Source organism: Oncorhynchus keta, unplaced genomic scaffold, assembly GCF_023373465.1.
Source record: "Oncorhynchus keta strain PuntledgeMale-10-30-2019 unplaced genomic scaffold, Oket_V2 Un_contig_21492_pilon_pilon, whole genome shotgun sequence".
NCBI lineage: Eukaryota > Metazoa > Chordata > Actinopteri > Salmoniformes > Salmonidae > Oncorhynchus > Oncorhynchus keta.
The window spans coordinates 51,808-66,386 of record NW_026282477.1 but is presented as its reverse complement, the minus strand read 5'-3'; the positions used below and the strand labels follow the sequence as shown (position 1 = coordinate 66,386).

General features: G+C 44.8%; 2 protein-coding genes across 2 annotated transcripts in view; both read left to right on the top strand.

Moving 5' to 3' along the window:
* Positions 1-2,414: 2,414 nt before the first annotated feature.
* Positions 2,415-8,948, top strand: LOC127921092 (5E5 antigen-like). The gene is made up of 5 exons (XM_052504953.1): positions 2,415-2,735; positions 5,286-5,336; positions 5,457-5,530; positions 8,170-8,407; positions 8,517-8,948. Exons 1-5 carry the CDS (start codon positions 2,649-2,651, stop codon positions 8,946-8,948), a joined length of 882 nt encoding a protein of 293 aa, XP_052360913.1. The 5' UTR covers positions 2,415-2,648.
* Positions 8,583-14,579, top strand: part of LOC127921091 (E3 ubiquitin-protein ligase MARCHF1-like) — a 30,723-nt gene continuing 24,726 nt past the window's right edge. Inside the window, exons 1-2 of the mRNA XM_052504952.1 lie at positions 8,583-8,944; positions 9,663-9,842. Of these exons, the coding sequence (XP_052360912.1) occupies positions 9,726-9,842 (117 nt within the window). The 5' untranslated portion in view covers positions 8,583-8,944; positions 9,663-9,725. The remainder of the gene's footprint in view (positions 8,945-9,662; positions 9,843-14,579) is intronic.

The following is a 14,579-nucleotide window of genomic DNA, read 5'->3' as shown; positions in this document are numbered from 1 at the left end:
CACATACACATGGTTAGCAGATGTTATTGGTCACATACACGTGGTTAGCAGATGTTATTGGTCACATACACATGGTTAGCAGATGTTATTGGTCACATACACGTGGTTAGCAGATGTTATTGGTCACATACACGTGGTTAGCAGATGTTATTGGTCACATACACATGGTTAGCAGATGTTATTGGTCACATACACATGGTTAGCAGATGCTATTGGTCACATACACATGGTTAGCAGATGTTATTGGTCACATACACGTGGTTAGCAGATGCTATTGGTCACATGGTTAGCAGATGTTATTGGTCACATGGTTAGCAGATGTTATTGGTCACATGGTTAGCAGATGTTATTGGTCACATACACGTGGTTAGCAGATGCTATTGGTCACATACACGTGGTTAGCAGATGTTATTGGTCACATACACGTGGTTAGCAGATGCTATTGGTCACATACACATGGTTAGCAGATGTTATTGGTCACATACACATGGTTAGCAGATGTTATTGGTCACATACACATGGTTAGCAGATGTTATTGGTCACATACACATGGTTAGCAGATGTTATTGGTCACATACACATGGTTAGCAGATGTTATTGGTCACATACACATGGTTAACAGATGTTATTGGTCACATACACATGGTTAACAGATGTTATTGGTCACATGGTTAACAGATGTTATTGGTCACATACACATGGTTAACAGATGTTATTGGTCACATACACATGGTTAACAGATGTTATTGGTCACATACACATGGTTAACAGATGTTATTGGTCACATACACATGGTTAACAGATGTTATTGGTCACATACACATGGTTAACAGATGTTATTGGTCACATACACATGGTTAGCAGATGTTATTGGTCACATACACATGGTTAGCAGATGCTATTGGTCACGTACACGTGGTTAGCAGATGTTATTGGTCACATGCACATGGTTAGCAGATGTTATTGGTCACATACACGTGGTTAGCAGATGTTATTGGTCACATACACATGGTTAGTAGATGTTATTGGTCACATACACATGGTTAGCAGATGTTATTGGTCACATACACATGGTTAGCAGATGCTATTGGTCACATGGTTAGCAGATGTTATTGGTCACATGGTTAGCAGATGTTATTGGTCAAATACACATGGTTAGCAGATGCTATTGGTCACATGGTTAGCAGATGTTATTGGTCACATGGTTAGCAGATGTTATTGGTCACATACACGTGTTTAGCAGATGTTATTGGTCACATGGTTAGCAGATGTTATTGGTCACATGGTTAGCAGATGTTATTGGTCACATACACATGCTTAGCAGATGTTATTGGTCACATACACGTGTTTAGTAGATGTTATTGGTCACATACACATGGTTTGCAGATGCTATTGCGGGTGTTGCGAATAAACTTATTCCAGGGGTTTTCTTTATTTTTTATATTTTCTTTGCTTTGCACACTCTTGGCATTCTCTCAAACAGCTTCACGAGTCATCAAGGCAAAGAAAGGGTGGCTACTCTGAAGAATCTCACATAAAACATATTTTGGTTTGTTTTACACTTTTTTGGTTACTGCATGATTCCATATGTGTTTTTTTAAGTTTGAAGTCTTCACTATTATTCTGCAATGTAGAAAATAGTAAAAAAAAAACCTTGAAAAATTCTAATAATCTTGTCATTCTTGATCATCGGATTGTCATTCTAGATATCTGATTGTCATTCTTGATCATCTGATTGTCATTCTAGATCATCTGATTGTCATTCTAGATCATCTGATTGTCATTCTAGATCATGTGGTTGTCATTCTAGATCATCTGATTGTCATTCATCGGAGATCATGATCATCGGTTGTCATTTTTGATCATCGGATTGTCATTCTAGATAATCTGGTTGTCATTCTAGATCATCGGATTGTCAAAATCATCGGATTGTCATTCTAGATCATCGGATTGTCATTCTAGATCATCTGATTGTCATTTGCTGGTTAGGGGTTAGGGTTAGGGGTTAGGGTTAGGGTTAGGGGTTAGGGTTAGGGTTGGTTAGGGTTAGGGTTAGGGGTTAGGGTTAGGGGGGGTTAGGGTTAGGGTTAGGGGTTAGGGTTAGGGGTTAGGGGTTAGGGGTTAGGATTAGGGTTAGGGGTTAGGGTTAGGGTTAGGGTTAGGGCCCACCTGCCAACAAATGTCTGTCTACGCTGCTGGTTTGGGTGAGATCGTTTTGGACTAGACTGAGCATCAAACTGGAAGGACTGGGCTTGTTTTAAGGGCTAGGTAACCAGTGTGTGTAAGCTGATTATCAGTCGTCAGGCTAATTTGAGCGTTAAGCCTGATGGGCCATATGCTGATTGACGCAGCACCCTGAGTCTCCTCCCCCTCAGCCAGACACTCACCTGTTCCTCCCCAGTTAATCTATTATCTCTCTCCCTCCCTCTCTCCGTCTCTCTGGGGGTGGAGGGGTGTTGTTGACTTCTGAGTTGGCATGACGATCTGACACCCTGCCGTCCATAGCCTTCTGTCCGTTTCCACGGTGACCTGATCCCATTCCGCTATTCTGTTCTCCGAGTTCTGGACCTGTGGAGCACAGAGTGGATAACCGCTGTATACACACAGAGTGAGTTCAGAGAGAGGAGAGATCTGGGAACGCAGTGAGGATGCCAGTGCAGCAGATCTCCGTGGTCCCCGCTCGGGAGATGGCCAATAACGGCCGGAGCGCCCCTCGCTCCAAAGACAAGACCGAGGTAAGCCCCTGAACTATAACCTCTGACCCCTAAGCCCTGACCTTAACCTGAACACAGACTCTGTGGAGCTCTCTCAATGAACTGTGGGTCCTTTCTGCTGTGTGTGTGTGTGTGGGGGAGGGGCAGGTTCTATGAGAAGAGGGGTGGAAGTCCTATCTATACCCAGTAGTGTGTGTTGGCTCTCTGTCCTGAGGGGAGGGTTATTCTATAACTCCTATCTATACCCAGTAGTGTGTGTTGGCTCTCTGTCTTGAGGGGAGGGTTATTCTATATCTTCCTATCTATACCCAGTAGTGTGTGTTGGCTCTCTGTCCTGAGGGGAGGGTTATTCTATAACTCCTATCTATACCCAGTAGTGTGTGTTGGCTCTCTGTCCTGAGGGGAGGGTTATTCTATAACCTCCTATCTATACCCAGTAGTGTGTGTTGGCTCTCTGTCCTGAGGGGAGGGTTATTCTATATCTTCCTATCTATACCCAGTAGTGTGTGTTGGCTCTCTGTCCTGAGGGGAGGGTTATTCTATAACTCCTATCTATACCCAGTAGTGTGTGTTGGCTCTCTGTCCTGAGGGGAGGGTTATTCTATAACCTCCTATCTATACCCAGTAGTGTGTGTTGGCTCTCTGTCCTGAGGGGAGGGTTATTCTATAACCTCCTATCTATACCCAGTAGTGTGTGTTGGCTCTCTGTCCTGAGGGGAGGGTTATTCTATAACTCCTATCTATACCCAGTAGTGTGTGTTGGCTCTCTGTCCTGAGGGGAGGGTTATTCTATAACCCAGTTCCTATCTATACCCAGTAGTGTGTGTTGGCTCTCTGTCCTGAGGGGAGGGTTATTCTATAACCTCCTATCTATACCCAGTAGTGTGTGTTGGCTCTCTGTCCTGAGGGGAGGGTTATTCTATAACTCCTATCTATACCCAGTAGTGTGTGTTGGCTCTCTGTCCTGAGGGGAGGGTTATTCTATAACCTCCTATCTATACCCAGTAGTGTGTGTTGGCTCTCTGTCCTGAGGGGAGGGTTATTCTATAACTCCTATCTATACCCAGTAGTGTGTGTTGGCTCTCTGTCCTGAGGGGAGGGTTATTCTATAACTCCTATCTATACCCAGTAGTGTGTGTTGGCTCTCTGTCCTGAGGGGAGGGTTATTCTATAACCTCCTATCTATACCCAGTAGTGTGTGTTGGCTCTCTGTCCTGAGGGGAGGGTTATTCTATAACCTCCTATCTATACCCAGTAGTGTGTGTTGGCTCTCTGTCCTGAGGGGAGGGTTATTCTATAACCTCCTATCTATACCCAGTAGTGTGTGTTGGCTCTCTGTCCTGAGGGGAGGGTTATTCTATAACCTCCTATCTATACCCAGTAGTGTGTGTTGGCTCTCTGTCCTGAGGGGAGGGTTATTCTATAACCTCCTATCTATACCCAGTAGTGTGTGTTGGCTCTCTGTCATTCAATTCCTTTTTGACAGCATTCCTTTTGATTTCAACAAAACCTTCATTTAGGACATAGAGGTGCTGAAAGTTGACCCGTTTTGCAAACCCCACCATATCATGACACATCCAACCTAAAAGCTTACAAACAGGGTTGTCAAACTGTTTTATAATTTATTTTGAAAAAGGTCAAACTGTTTGCAACAGGGTATATTGCTGCTCTACTAATGTAAAAATTAAAGAATCTAATTACACATTTTTGTACAAATGTTATTGTGAGTAGAGGAGTGAGACTTCATAGAATGAATACAGACTTTTCTCCTGACTGTAAAATCTATACCTCTGAATAGACATTTCTCCTGACTGTAAAATCTATACCTCTGAATAGACATTTCTCCTGACTGTAAAATCTATACCTCTGAATACAGACATTTCTCCTGACTGTAAAATCTATACCTCTGAATAGACATTTCTCCTGACTGTAAAATCTATACCTCTGAATAGACATTTCTCCTGACTGTAAAATCTATACCTCTGAATAGACATTTCTCCTGACTGTAAAGTCTATACCTCTGAATAGACATTTCTCCTGACTGTAAAATCTATACCTCTGAATACAGACATTTCTCCTGACTGTAAAATCTATACCTCTGAATAGACATTTCTCCTGACTGTAAAATCTATACCTCTGAATAGACATTTCTCCTGACTGTAAAATCTATACCTCTGAATAGACATTTCCTCGATGATAAAAATTTCAGTCTCTCGATGTGCAAAACTGATAGAGACATACCCCAAGCGACTAACAGCTGTAATCGCAGCAAAAGGTGGCGCTACAAAGTATTAACTTAAGGGGGCTGAATAATTTTGCACGCCCAATTTTTCAGTTTTTGATTTGTTAAAAAAGTTTTAAATATCCAATAAATGTCGTTCCACTTCATGATTGTGTCCCACTTGTTGTTGATTCTTCACAAAAAATACAGTTTTATATATTTATGTTTGAAGCCTGAAATGTGGCAAAAGGTCGCAAAGTTCAAGGGGGAGTCGAATACTTTCGCAAGGCACTGTATATATATATATAAATCTTCTCTCTGCCGTCTCTCTCCTCTTTCTCTCTCTACAGAGTATTAAAGGTCCAGGTCGGTCAGGCAGTCGATCCAGCAACATCTTGAAGGTATTGATTGGTTGATTGTTTGATTGGTCGACAGCAGTCACTGCTGATTGGTTAGAGGTGAAGACGTGTGCTGTGATTGGTTGTTGAAGTGAAGGAGTGTGCTGTGATTGGTTGTTACAGGCCAGCAGTTCTACAACAGGATTGGCTCCTGGCAGTGTTTCCAGGACAACTCCCTCCTCTCAGGACATCTGCAGGTGAGACTGTTACCCAGCGGTGCCTTCAGTTGGCTTGAACGTTTGCTAAAAGTTGCGGAACGGTTTGTACTGAAGGACACGTTTCCCCAAAACGTTTTAGAGCTCATAAAGAACCAGACATACACAACATATCTTCTGTGTCTTTACTAAGGAGCGTAGTTACAGTCACATGTTAAGGTTAGATTTTGGCTGTATAAGCAAATTTAGATTTCAAGAGTCTGAATAAGTTTACAGTTTAGATTAAGAGTCTGAATAAGTTTACAGTTTAGATTAAGAGTCTGAATAAGTTTACAGTTTAGATTAGGAGTCTGAATAAATTTACAGTTTAGATTAAGAGTCTGAATAAGTTTACAGTTTAGATTAAGAGTCTGAATAAGTTTACAGTTTAGATTAAGAGTCTGAATAAGTTTACAGTTTAGATTAAGAGTCTGAATAAGTTTACAGTTTAGATTAAGAGTCTGAATAAGTTTACAGTTTAGATTAAGAGTCTGAATAAGTTTACAGTTTAGATTAAGAGTCTGAATAAGTTTACAGTTTAGATTAAGAGTCTGAATAAGTTTACAGTTTAGATTAAGAGTCTGAATAAGTTTACAGTTTAGATTAAGAGTCTGAATAAATTTACAGTTTAGATTAAGAGTCTGAATAAGTTTACAGTTTAGATTAAGAGTTTCAATAAATTTACAGTTTAGATTAAGAGTCTGAATAAGTTTACAGTTTAGATTAAGAGTCTGAATAAGTTTACAGTTTAGATTAAGAGTCTGAATAAGTTTACAGTTTAGATTAAGAGTCTGAATAAATGTACAGTTTAGATTAAGAGTCTGAATAAATTTACAGTTTAGATTAAGAGTCTGAATAAGTTTACAGTTTAGATTAAGAGTCTGAATAAGTTTACAGTTTAGATTAAGAGTCTGAATAAGTTTACAGTTTAGATTAAGAGTCTGAATAAGTTTACAGTTTAGATTAAGAGTCTGAATAAGTTTACAGTTTAGATTAAGAGTCTGAATAAGTTTACAGTTTAGATTAAGAGTCTGAATAAGTTTACAGTTTAGATTAAGAGTCTGAATAAGTTTACAGTTTCACACCTATAGGTGATGTCTATGTTAGTCTGGTTGATTCCTCTAGCAGGCCCACTCAGGAAGTCTCTGACCAGACACCTTCACACCTATAGGTGATGTCTATGTTGGTCTGGTTGATTCCTCTAGCTGGCCCATCAGGTAGCTAACAGCCTGGTCTGGTTGATTCCTCTAGCTGGCCCATCAGGTAGCTAACAGCCTGGTCTGGTTGATTCCTCTAGCTGGCCCATCAGGTAGCTAACAGCCTGGTCTGGTTGATTCCTCTAGCTGGCCCATCAGGTAGCTAACAGCCTGGTCTGGTTGATTCCTCTAGCTGGCCCATCAGGTAGCTAACAGCCTGGTCTGGTTGATTCCTCTAGCTGGCCCATCAGGTAGCTAACAGCCTGGTCTGGTTGATTCCTCTAGCTGGCCCATCAGGTAGCTAACAGCCTGGTCTGGTTGATTCCTCTAGCTGGCCCATCAGGTAGCTAACAGCCTGGTCTGGTTGATTCCTCTAGCTGGCCCATCAGGTAGCTAACAGCCTGGTCTGGTTGATTCCTCTAGCTGGCCCATCAGGTGGCTAACAGTCCGGTCTGGTCGATTCCTCTACCAGGAATAGTGTTACCCAGGGATAGTGTTACCCAGGGATACTGTTACCCAGGGATAGTGTTACCCAGGGATACTGTTACCCAGGGATACTGTTGGTCTGGTTGATTCCTCTAGTGTTACCATCAGGGATAGTGTTACAGCCTGGTCTGGTTGATTCCTCTAGCTGGTCCATCAGGGATAGTGTTACCCAGGTCTAGTGTTACCCAGGGATACTGTTACCCAGGCATACTGATAGTGTTACCCAGGGGGATACTGTTACCCAGGGATGTTACCCAGGGATACTGTTACCCAGTAGCTAACCCAGGGATAGTGTTACCCAGGGATACCATCAGGGATAGTTACCCAGTGTTACCCAGGATACTGTTACCCAGGGATACTGTTACCAGGATACTGTTACCCAGGGATACTGTTACCCAGGGATAGTGTTACCCAGGGATAGTGTTACCCAGGGATACTGTTACCCAGGGATACTGTTACCCAGTTACCCCAGGGATACTGTTACCCAGGATACTGTTACCCAGGGATAGTGTTACCCAGGGATAGTGTTAACTCCCAGGGATACTGTTACCCAGGGATACTGTTACCCAGGGATACTGTTACCCAGGGATACTGTTACCCAGGGATACTGTTACCCAGGGATAGTGTTACCCAGGGATACTGTTACCCAGGGATACTGTTACCCAGGGATAGTGTTACCCAGGGATAGTGTTACCCAGGGATACTGTTACCCAGGGATACTGTTACCCAGGGATAGTGTTACCCAGGGATAGTGTTACCCAGGGATACAGTTACCCAAGTATAGTGTTACCCAGGGATACAGTTGCCCTCATGCTGTCTTTTCATCTCTCTGTCTGTTTCCCGAGTGTGTGTGTGTGTGTCTCCCTGTGTCTCTCTTTGTGTGTGTGTCTGTGTCTCTCTGTGTGTGTGTGTCTGTGTCTCTCTTTGTGTGTGTGTGCGTGTGCGTGTGTGTGTGTATAGGCCGGTGCCGCTGGGTTGTGTAGAGGAAGGTTGTGACACAGCAGTGATGAAGCTGAGCGGCACGGCATTAGGCTCCTCTCAGACCGCGTTAGGCTCCTCCCAGCAGGGCCAAACCAGGAAGAAGAAGAAACCAAACAGGAAGAGAGACTCCTGCTCCGCCCCCGATGCCCCAGCGACCGCACAAGATGACCCGGTCCAACACAGCTCTGACCGCAGCTCTGACCGCATCGGAGAGAGGGGGGAGAGGAGGAGGGAGAGGAGAGGGGAGAGGAGGAGGGAGAGGAGAGGGGAACACCCCGCACCGTAGCGCCGCCCCTCCTGAATCTGATTCGTCGTCTGACGGGGAGGCGGGGCGAGAGGCCAGAAGCTGGAGCAGGGAGAAAGCCAAGAGGGGACGACGACGCAGTGGGAGTAGCAGGGAGAGGGGAGGGGGAGAGGGGATGGAGCTGCAGTCTGTAGGGTCTGGTGAGGGGAAGGAGAACCAAGAGAAAGAGGTTCCACAGGAGAACGGTTCCGGAGTGAAGAACCGGCGATCAGGAGGAGGAGGAGGGGAGGAGAGCAGGCGGAGCTCCCAGCGCAGGGAGGAGGCGGGGTCTAAGTTCCGTAGCCCCGGCGGTAGCTCATCATTGGCTGAGGATGGAGAGAGGGAGGGACAGATCACTAAGAATTACCAGGAGACCGGGTCAGTGGGTGGAGACATGTCCGCGCCGTCGCCACAGAGATATGGGGGCTGCAACGCCCCCGAAGGCTCCGATGACGAGCCAGAGGTCTGCAGGTAGGTGTGTGTGTGTCTCTCTGTGTGTGTCTGTGTGTGTGTGTGTGTGTGTGTGTCTCTGTGTGTGTGTGTCTGTGTGTCTCTGTGTGTGTCTGTGTGTGTGTGTGTGTCTCTGTGTGTGTGTGTCTCTGTGTGTGTGTGTCTCTGTGTGTGTGTGTTCATCTGTGTGTGTGTGTGTGTGTGTTCACATGTGTGTGTTCATCTGTGTGTGTGTCTCTGTGTGTGTGTGTCTCTGTGTGTGTGTGTCTCTGTGTGTGTGTGTGTCTCTGTGTGTGTGTGTGTCTCTGTGTGTGTGTGTCTCTGTGTGTGTGTGTTCATCTGTGTGTGTGTCTCTGTGTGTGTGTGTCTCTGTGTGTGTGTGTCTCTGTGTGTGTGTGTTTCATCTGTGTGTGTGTGTGTGTTCACATGTGTGTGTTCATCTGTGTGTGTGTCTCTGTGTGTGTGTGTGTGTCTCTGTGTGTGTGTGTCTCTGAGTGTGTGTTCATCTCTGTGTGTGTGTTCACGTGTGTGTGTTCATCTCTGTGTGTGTGTGTGTGTGTGTGTGTGTGTCTCTGTGTGTGTGTGTGTGTGTGTGTGTCTCTGTGTGTGTGTGTGTGTGTGTGTGTGTGTGTGTGTTCACGTGTGTGTGTGTCATCTGTGTGTGTGTGTGTGTGTGTGTGTGTGTGTGTGTGTGTGTGTGTGTGTGTGTGTGTGTGTGTGTGTGTGTGTGTGTGTGTAGGATCTGCCACTGTGAAGGAGACGAGGAGTGTGTGTGATAACTCCGTGCCGCTGTACAGGCAGCATGAGGTTTGTTCACCAGGACTGTCTCAACCAGTGGATCAAGTCATCAGACACACACTGCTGTGAGCTGTGCCAATACAACTTCATCATGGAGACTCACCTTAAACCTCTACGTAAGGTACAGAGACCTCAAACACCTGACCTGTATATACACTAACACACTCAACACATCTAACTGGTCACCTCAACACATCAACACATCTAACCTCTATACACCTCAACACACCTAACCTCTACACATCTAACCCTACACATCTAACCTCTATACACCTCAACACACCTAACCTCTACACATCTAACCTCTACACATCTAACCTCTACACATCTAACCTCAACACATCTGACCCTAACATCTGACCTCTACACATCTAACCTCTACACATCTACACACCAACACATACCTCTACACATCTGACCTCTACACATCTAACCTCTACACATCTAACCTCTACACATCTAACCTCTACACATCTGACACCTCAACACACATCTAACCTCTACACATCTAACCTCTACACATCTAACCTCTACACATCTAACCTCTACACATCTAACCTCTACACATCTAACCTCTACACATCTAACCTCTACACATCTAACCTCTACACATCTAACCTCTACACATCTAACCTCTATACACCTCAACACACCTAACCTACACATCTAACCTCTACACATCTAACCTCTACACATCTGACCTCTATCTGACACACATCTAACCTCAACACAACCTCTAACATAGTGTTACCTGGATAGTGTTATCTAACCTCTACACATCTGACCTCTACACATCTAACCTCTACACATCTAACCTCAACACATCTAACCTCAACACATCTAACCTCAACACATCTAACCTCAACACATCTATCTACACATCTAACCTCTATACACCTCAACACATCTGACCTCAACACATCTAACCTCTCTAACCTCAACACATCTAACCTCTACACATCTAACCTCAACACATCTGACCTCTATACACCTCAACACATCTAACCTCTACACATCTAACCTCACACATCTCCTCTAACACAACACACCTAACTGACACATCTAACCTCACACATCTAACCTCTAACATCTAACCTCTACACATCTAACCTCTACACATCTAACCTCTACACATCTAACCTCTACACATCTAACCTCTACACATCTAACCTCTACACATCTAACCTCTACACATCTAACCTCTACACATCTAACCTCTACACATCTAACCTCAACACATCTGACCTCTATACACCCCTCAACACATCTCAACACATCTGACCTCTACACATCTAACCAACACATCTAACCTCACATCTAACCTCAACACATCTAACCTACACATCTAACCTCAACACATCTAACCTCTACCTCTAACCTCTACACTAACCTCTACACATCTAACCTCTACACATCTAACATCTAACCTCAACACATCTAACCTCTAACACATCTAACCTCTACCTCTATACACCTCAACACACCTCTAACCTCTACACATCTAACCTCTACACATCTGACACATCTAACCTCTACACATCTAACCTCTACACATCTAACCTCAACACATCTGACCTCAACACATCTGACCTCTAACATCTGACTCAACACATCTAACCTCTACACATCTAACCTCTACACATCTAACACATCTGACCTCTATACATCTAACCTCTACACATCTGACCTCTATACATCTAACCTCTACACATCTAACCTCTACACATCTAACCTCAACACATCTGACCTCTACACACTAACCTCAACACATCTGACCTCTATCTAACCTCTACACATCTCAACACATCTGACCTCTATACACCCCCTCAACACATCTGACCTCAACACATCTGACCTCTACACATCTAACCTCTACACACACACATCTAACCTCTATCTGACCTCTATACAACACATCTGACCTCTACACATCTAACCTCTACACATCTAACCTCTACATCTAACCTCAACACATCTAACCTCTAAACATCTGACCTCTACACATCTAACCTCAACACATCTAACCTCTACATCTAACCTCTACACATCTAACCTCTACACATCTAACCTCTACACATCTAACCTCTACTCACCTAACCTCTACACATCTAACCTCTACACATCTAACCTAATATAATATAATATAATATATGCACCGCTCAACACATCATGTGTGCACCTCTATACACCTCCCTGGCGTTACACATCTGAGCCTCTATACACTACACATCTCACATCTAACACATCTGAATACACCTCTAACACACTAACCTCAACACATCTAACCTAACTCTATACATCTAACCTCTACACATCTGACCTCTACACATCTAACCTCTACACATCTAACCTCTACACACCTCTACACATCTAACCTCACATCTAACCTCTACACATCTAACCTCTATACATCTGACCTCTATACATCTGACCTCTATACATCTGACCTCTATACATCTGACCTCTACACATCTGACCTCTACACATCTGACCTCTATACATCTGACCTCTATACATCTGACCTCAACACATCTGACCTCTACACATCTAACCTCAACACATCTGACACCTCTACACATCTAACCTCAACACACAACCTCATCTAACCTCTATACATCTCTACACATCTAACCTCTACACATCTAACCTCTACACATCTAACCTCTACACATCTGACCTCTATACATCTGACCTCTACACATCTGACCTCAACACATCTGACCTCTATACACCCCTCAACACATCTGACCTCTACACACCTCAACACATCTAACCTCTATACACCTCTACACATCTGACCTCTATACACCTCAACACATCTGACCTCTATACACCTCTACACATCTGACCTCTATACATCTAACCTCTACACATCTAACATCTACACATCTAACCTCAACACATCTAACCTCTACACATCTGACCTCTACACATCTAACACACATCTAACCTCAACACATCTAACCTCTACACATCTAACACACATCTAACCTCTACACATCTAACCTCAACACATCTAACCTCTGATCTACACACATCTGGACACATCTAACCTCTACACATCAACCTCTACACATCTAACCTCTACACATCTAACCTCAACACATCTAACCTCAACACAGCTGACCTCTATACACCCCTCAACACATCTGACCTCTATACACCTCAACACATCTAACCAGACACACCTCAACACATCTAACCTCTATGCACCTGTCTATACACCTCTACACATCTGACCTCTACACACCTCAACACATCTGACCTGTATATACCCTCAACACATCTGACCTCTACACACTAACCATCTAACCTCAACACATCTAACCTGGAGCTCTAACCCATGCTCTCACATCTAACCTCTACACATGAGGGGACACATCTAACCTCTACACACCTCAACACATCTAACCTGCACCTCAACACATCTAACCTCAGACACCCCTCAACACATCTGACCTCTACACACCTCAACACATCTGAGCTGTATATACCCAACACATCTGCCTCTCACCTCAACACCAACCTCTACACACCCTCAACACATCTAACCTCTATACATCTGACCTCACACATCTAACCTCTATACACCTCACACATCTACACACCTCAACACATCTAACCTCTACACTCAACACATCTAACCTCTATACACCTGTCTAACCTCTAGACACCTCAACACATCTAACCTCTGCACACCTCTACACATCTAACCTCTACACACCCTCCACATCTGTCAGACACCATCTAACCTCTATACACCTCTACACATCTAACTGCCCATCTGCCTCTCACCCCTCAACACATCTAACCTGATACACCTCAACACATCTAACCTCTATACACCTCAACACATCTAACCCTATGCCTCAACACATCTAACCTCTATACACCTCTACACATCTAACCTCTATACACCTCTACACATCTAACCTCTACACACACCTCAACACATCTAACCTCTACACACAACTGTCAGACACACACAACTCAACACATGGGACCTCAGTGGAGCTGCCCATGCTACACACAACTCAACACATCTAACCTCTACACACAACTGAACACATGGGACTCAGTGGAGCTGCCCATGCTGTCAGACACCATGAGGGGACTCAGTGGAGCTGCCCATGCTGTCAGACACCATGATGGGACTCAGTGGAGCTGCCCATGCTGTCAGACACCATGAGGGGACTCAGTGGAGCTGCCCATGCTGTCAGACACCATGAGGGGACTCAGTGGAGCTGCCCATGCTGTCAGACACCATGATGGGACTCAGTGGAGCTGCCCATGCTGTCAGACACCATGATGGGACTCAGTGGAGCTGCCCATGCTGTCAGACACCATGATGGGACTCAGTGGAGCTGCCCATGCTGTCAGACACCATGATGGGACTCAGTGGAGCTGCCCATGCTGTCAGACACCATGATGGGACTCAGTGGAGCCGCCCATGCTGTCAGACACCATGAGGGGACTCAGTGGAGCTGCCCATGCTGTCAGACACCATGAGGGGACTCAGTGGAGCTGCCCATGCTGTCAGACACCATGATGGGACTCAGTGGAGCTGCCCATGCTGTCAGACACCATGATGGGACTCAGTGGAGCTGCCCATGCTGTCAGACACCATGAGGGGACTCAGTGGAGCTGCCCATGCTGTCAGACACCATGATGGGACTCAGTGGAGCTGCCCATGCTGTCAGACACCATGAGGGGACTCAGTGGAGCTGCCCATGCTGTCAGACACCATGATGGGACTCAGTGGAGCTGCCCATGCTGTCAGACACCATGATGGGACTCAGTGGAGCTGCCCATGCTGTCAGACACCATGATGGACTCAGTGGAGCTGCCCATGCTGTCA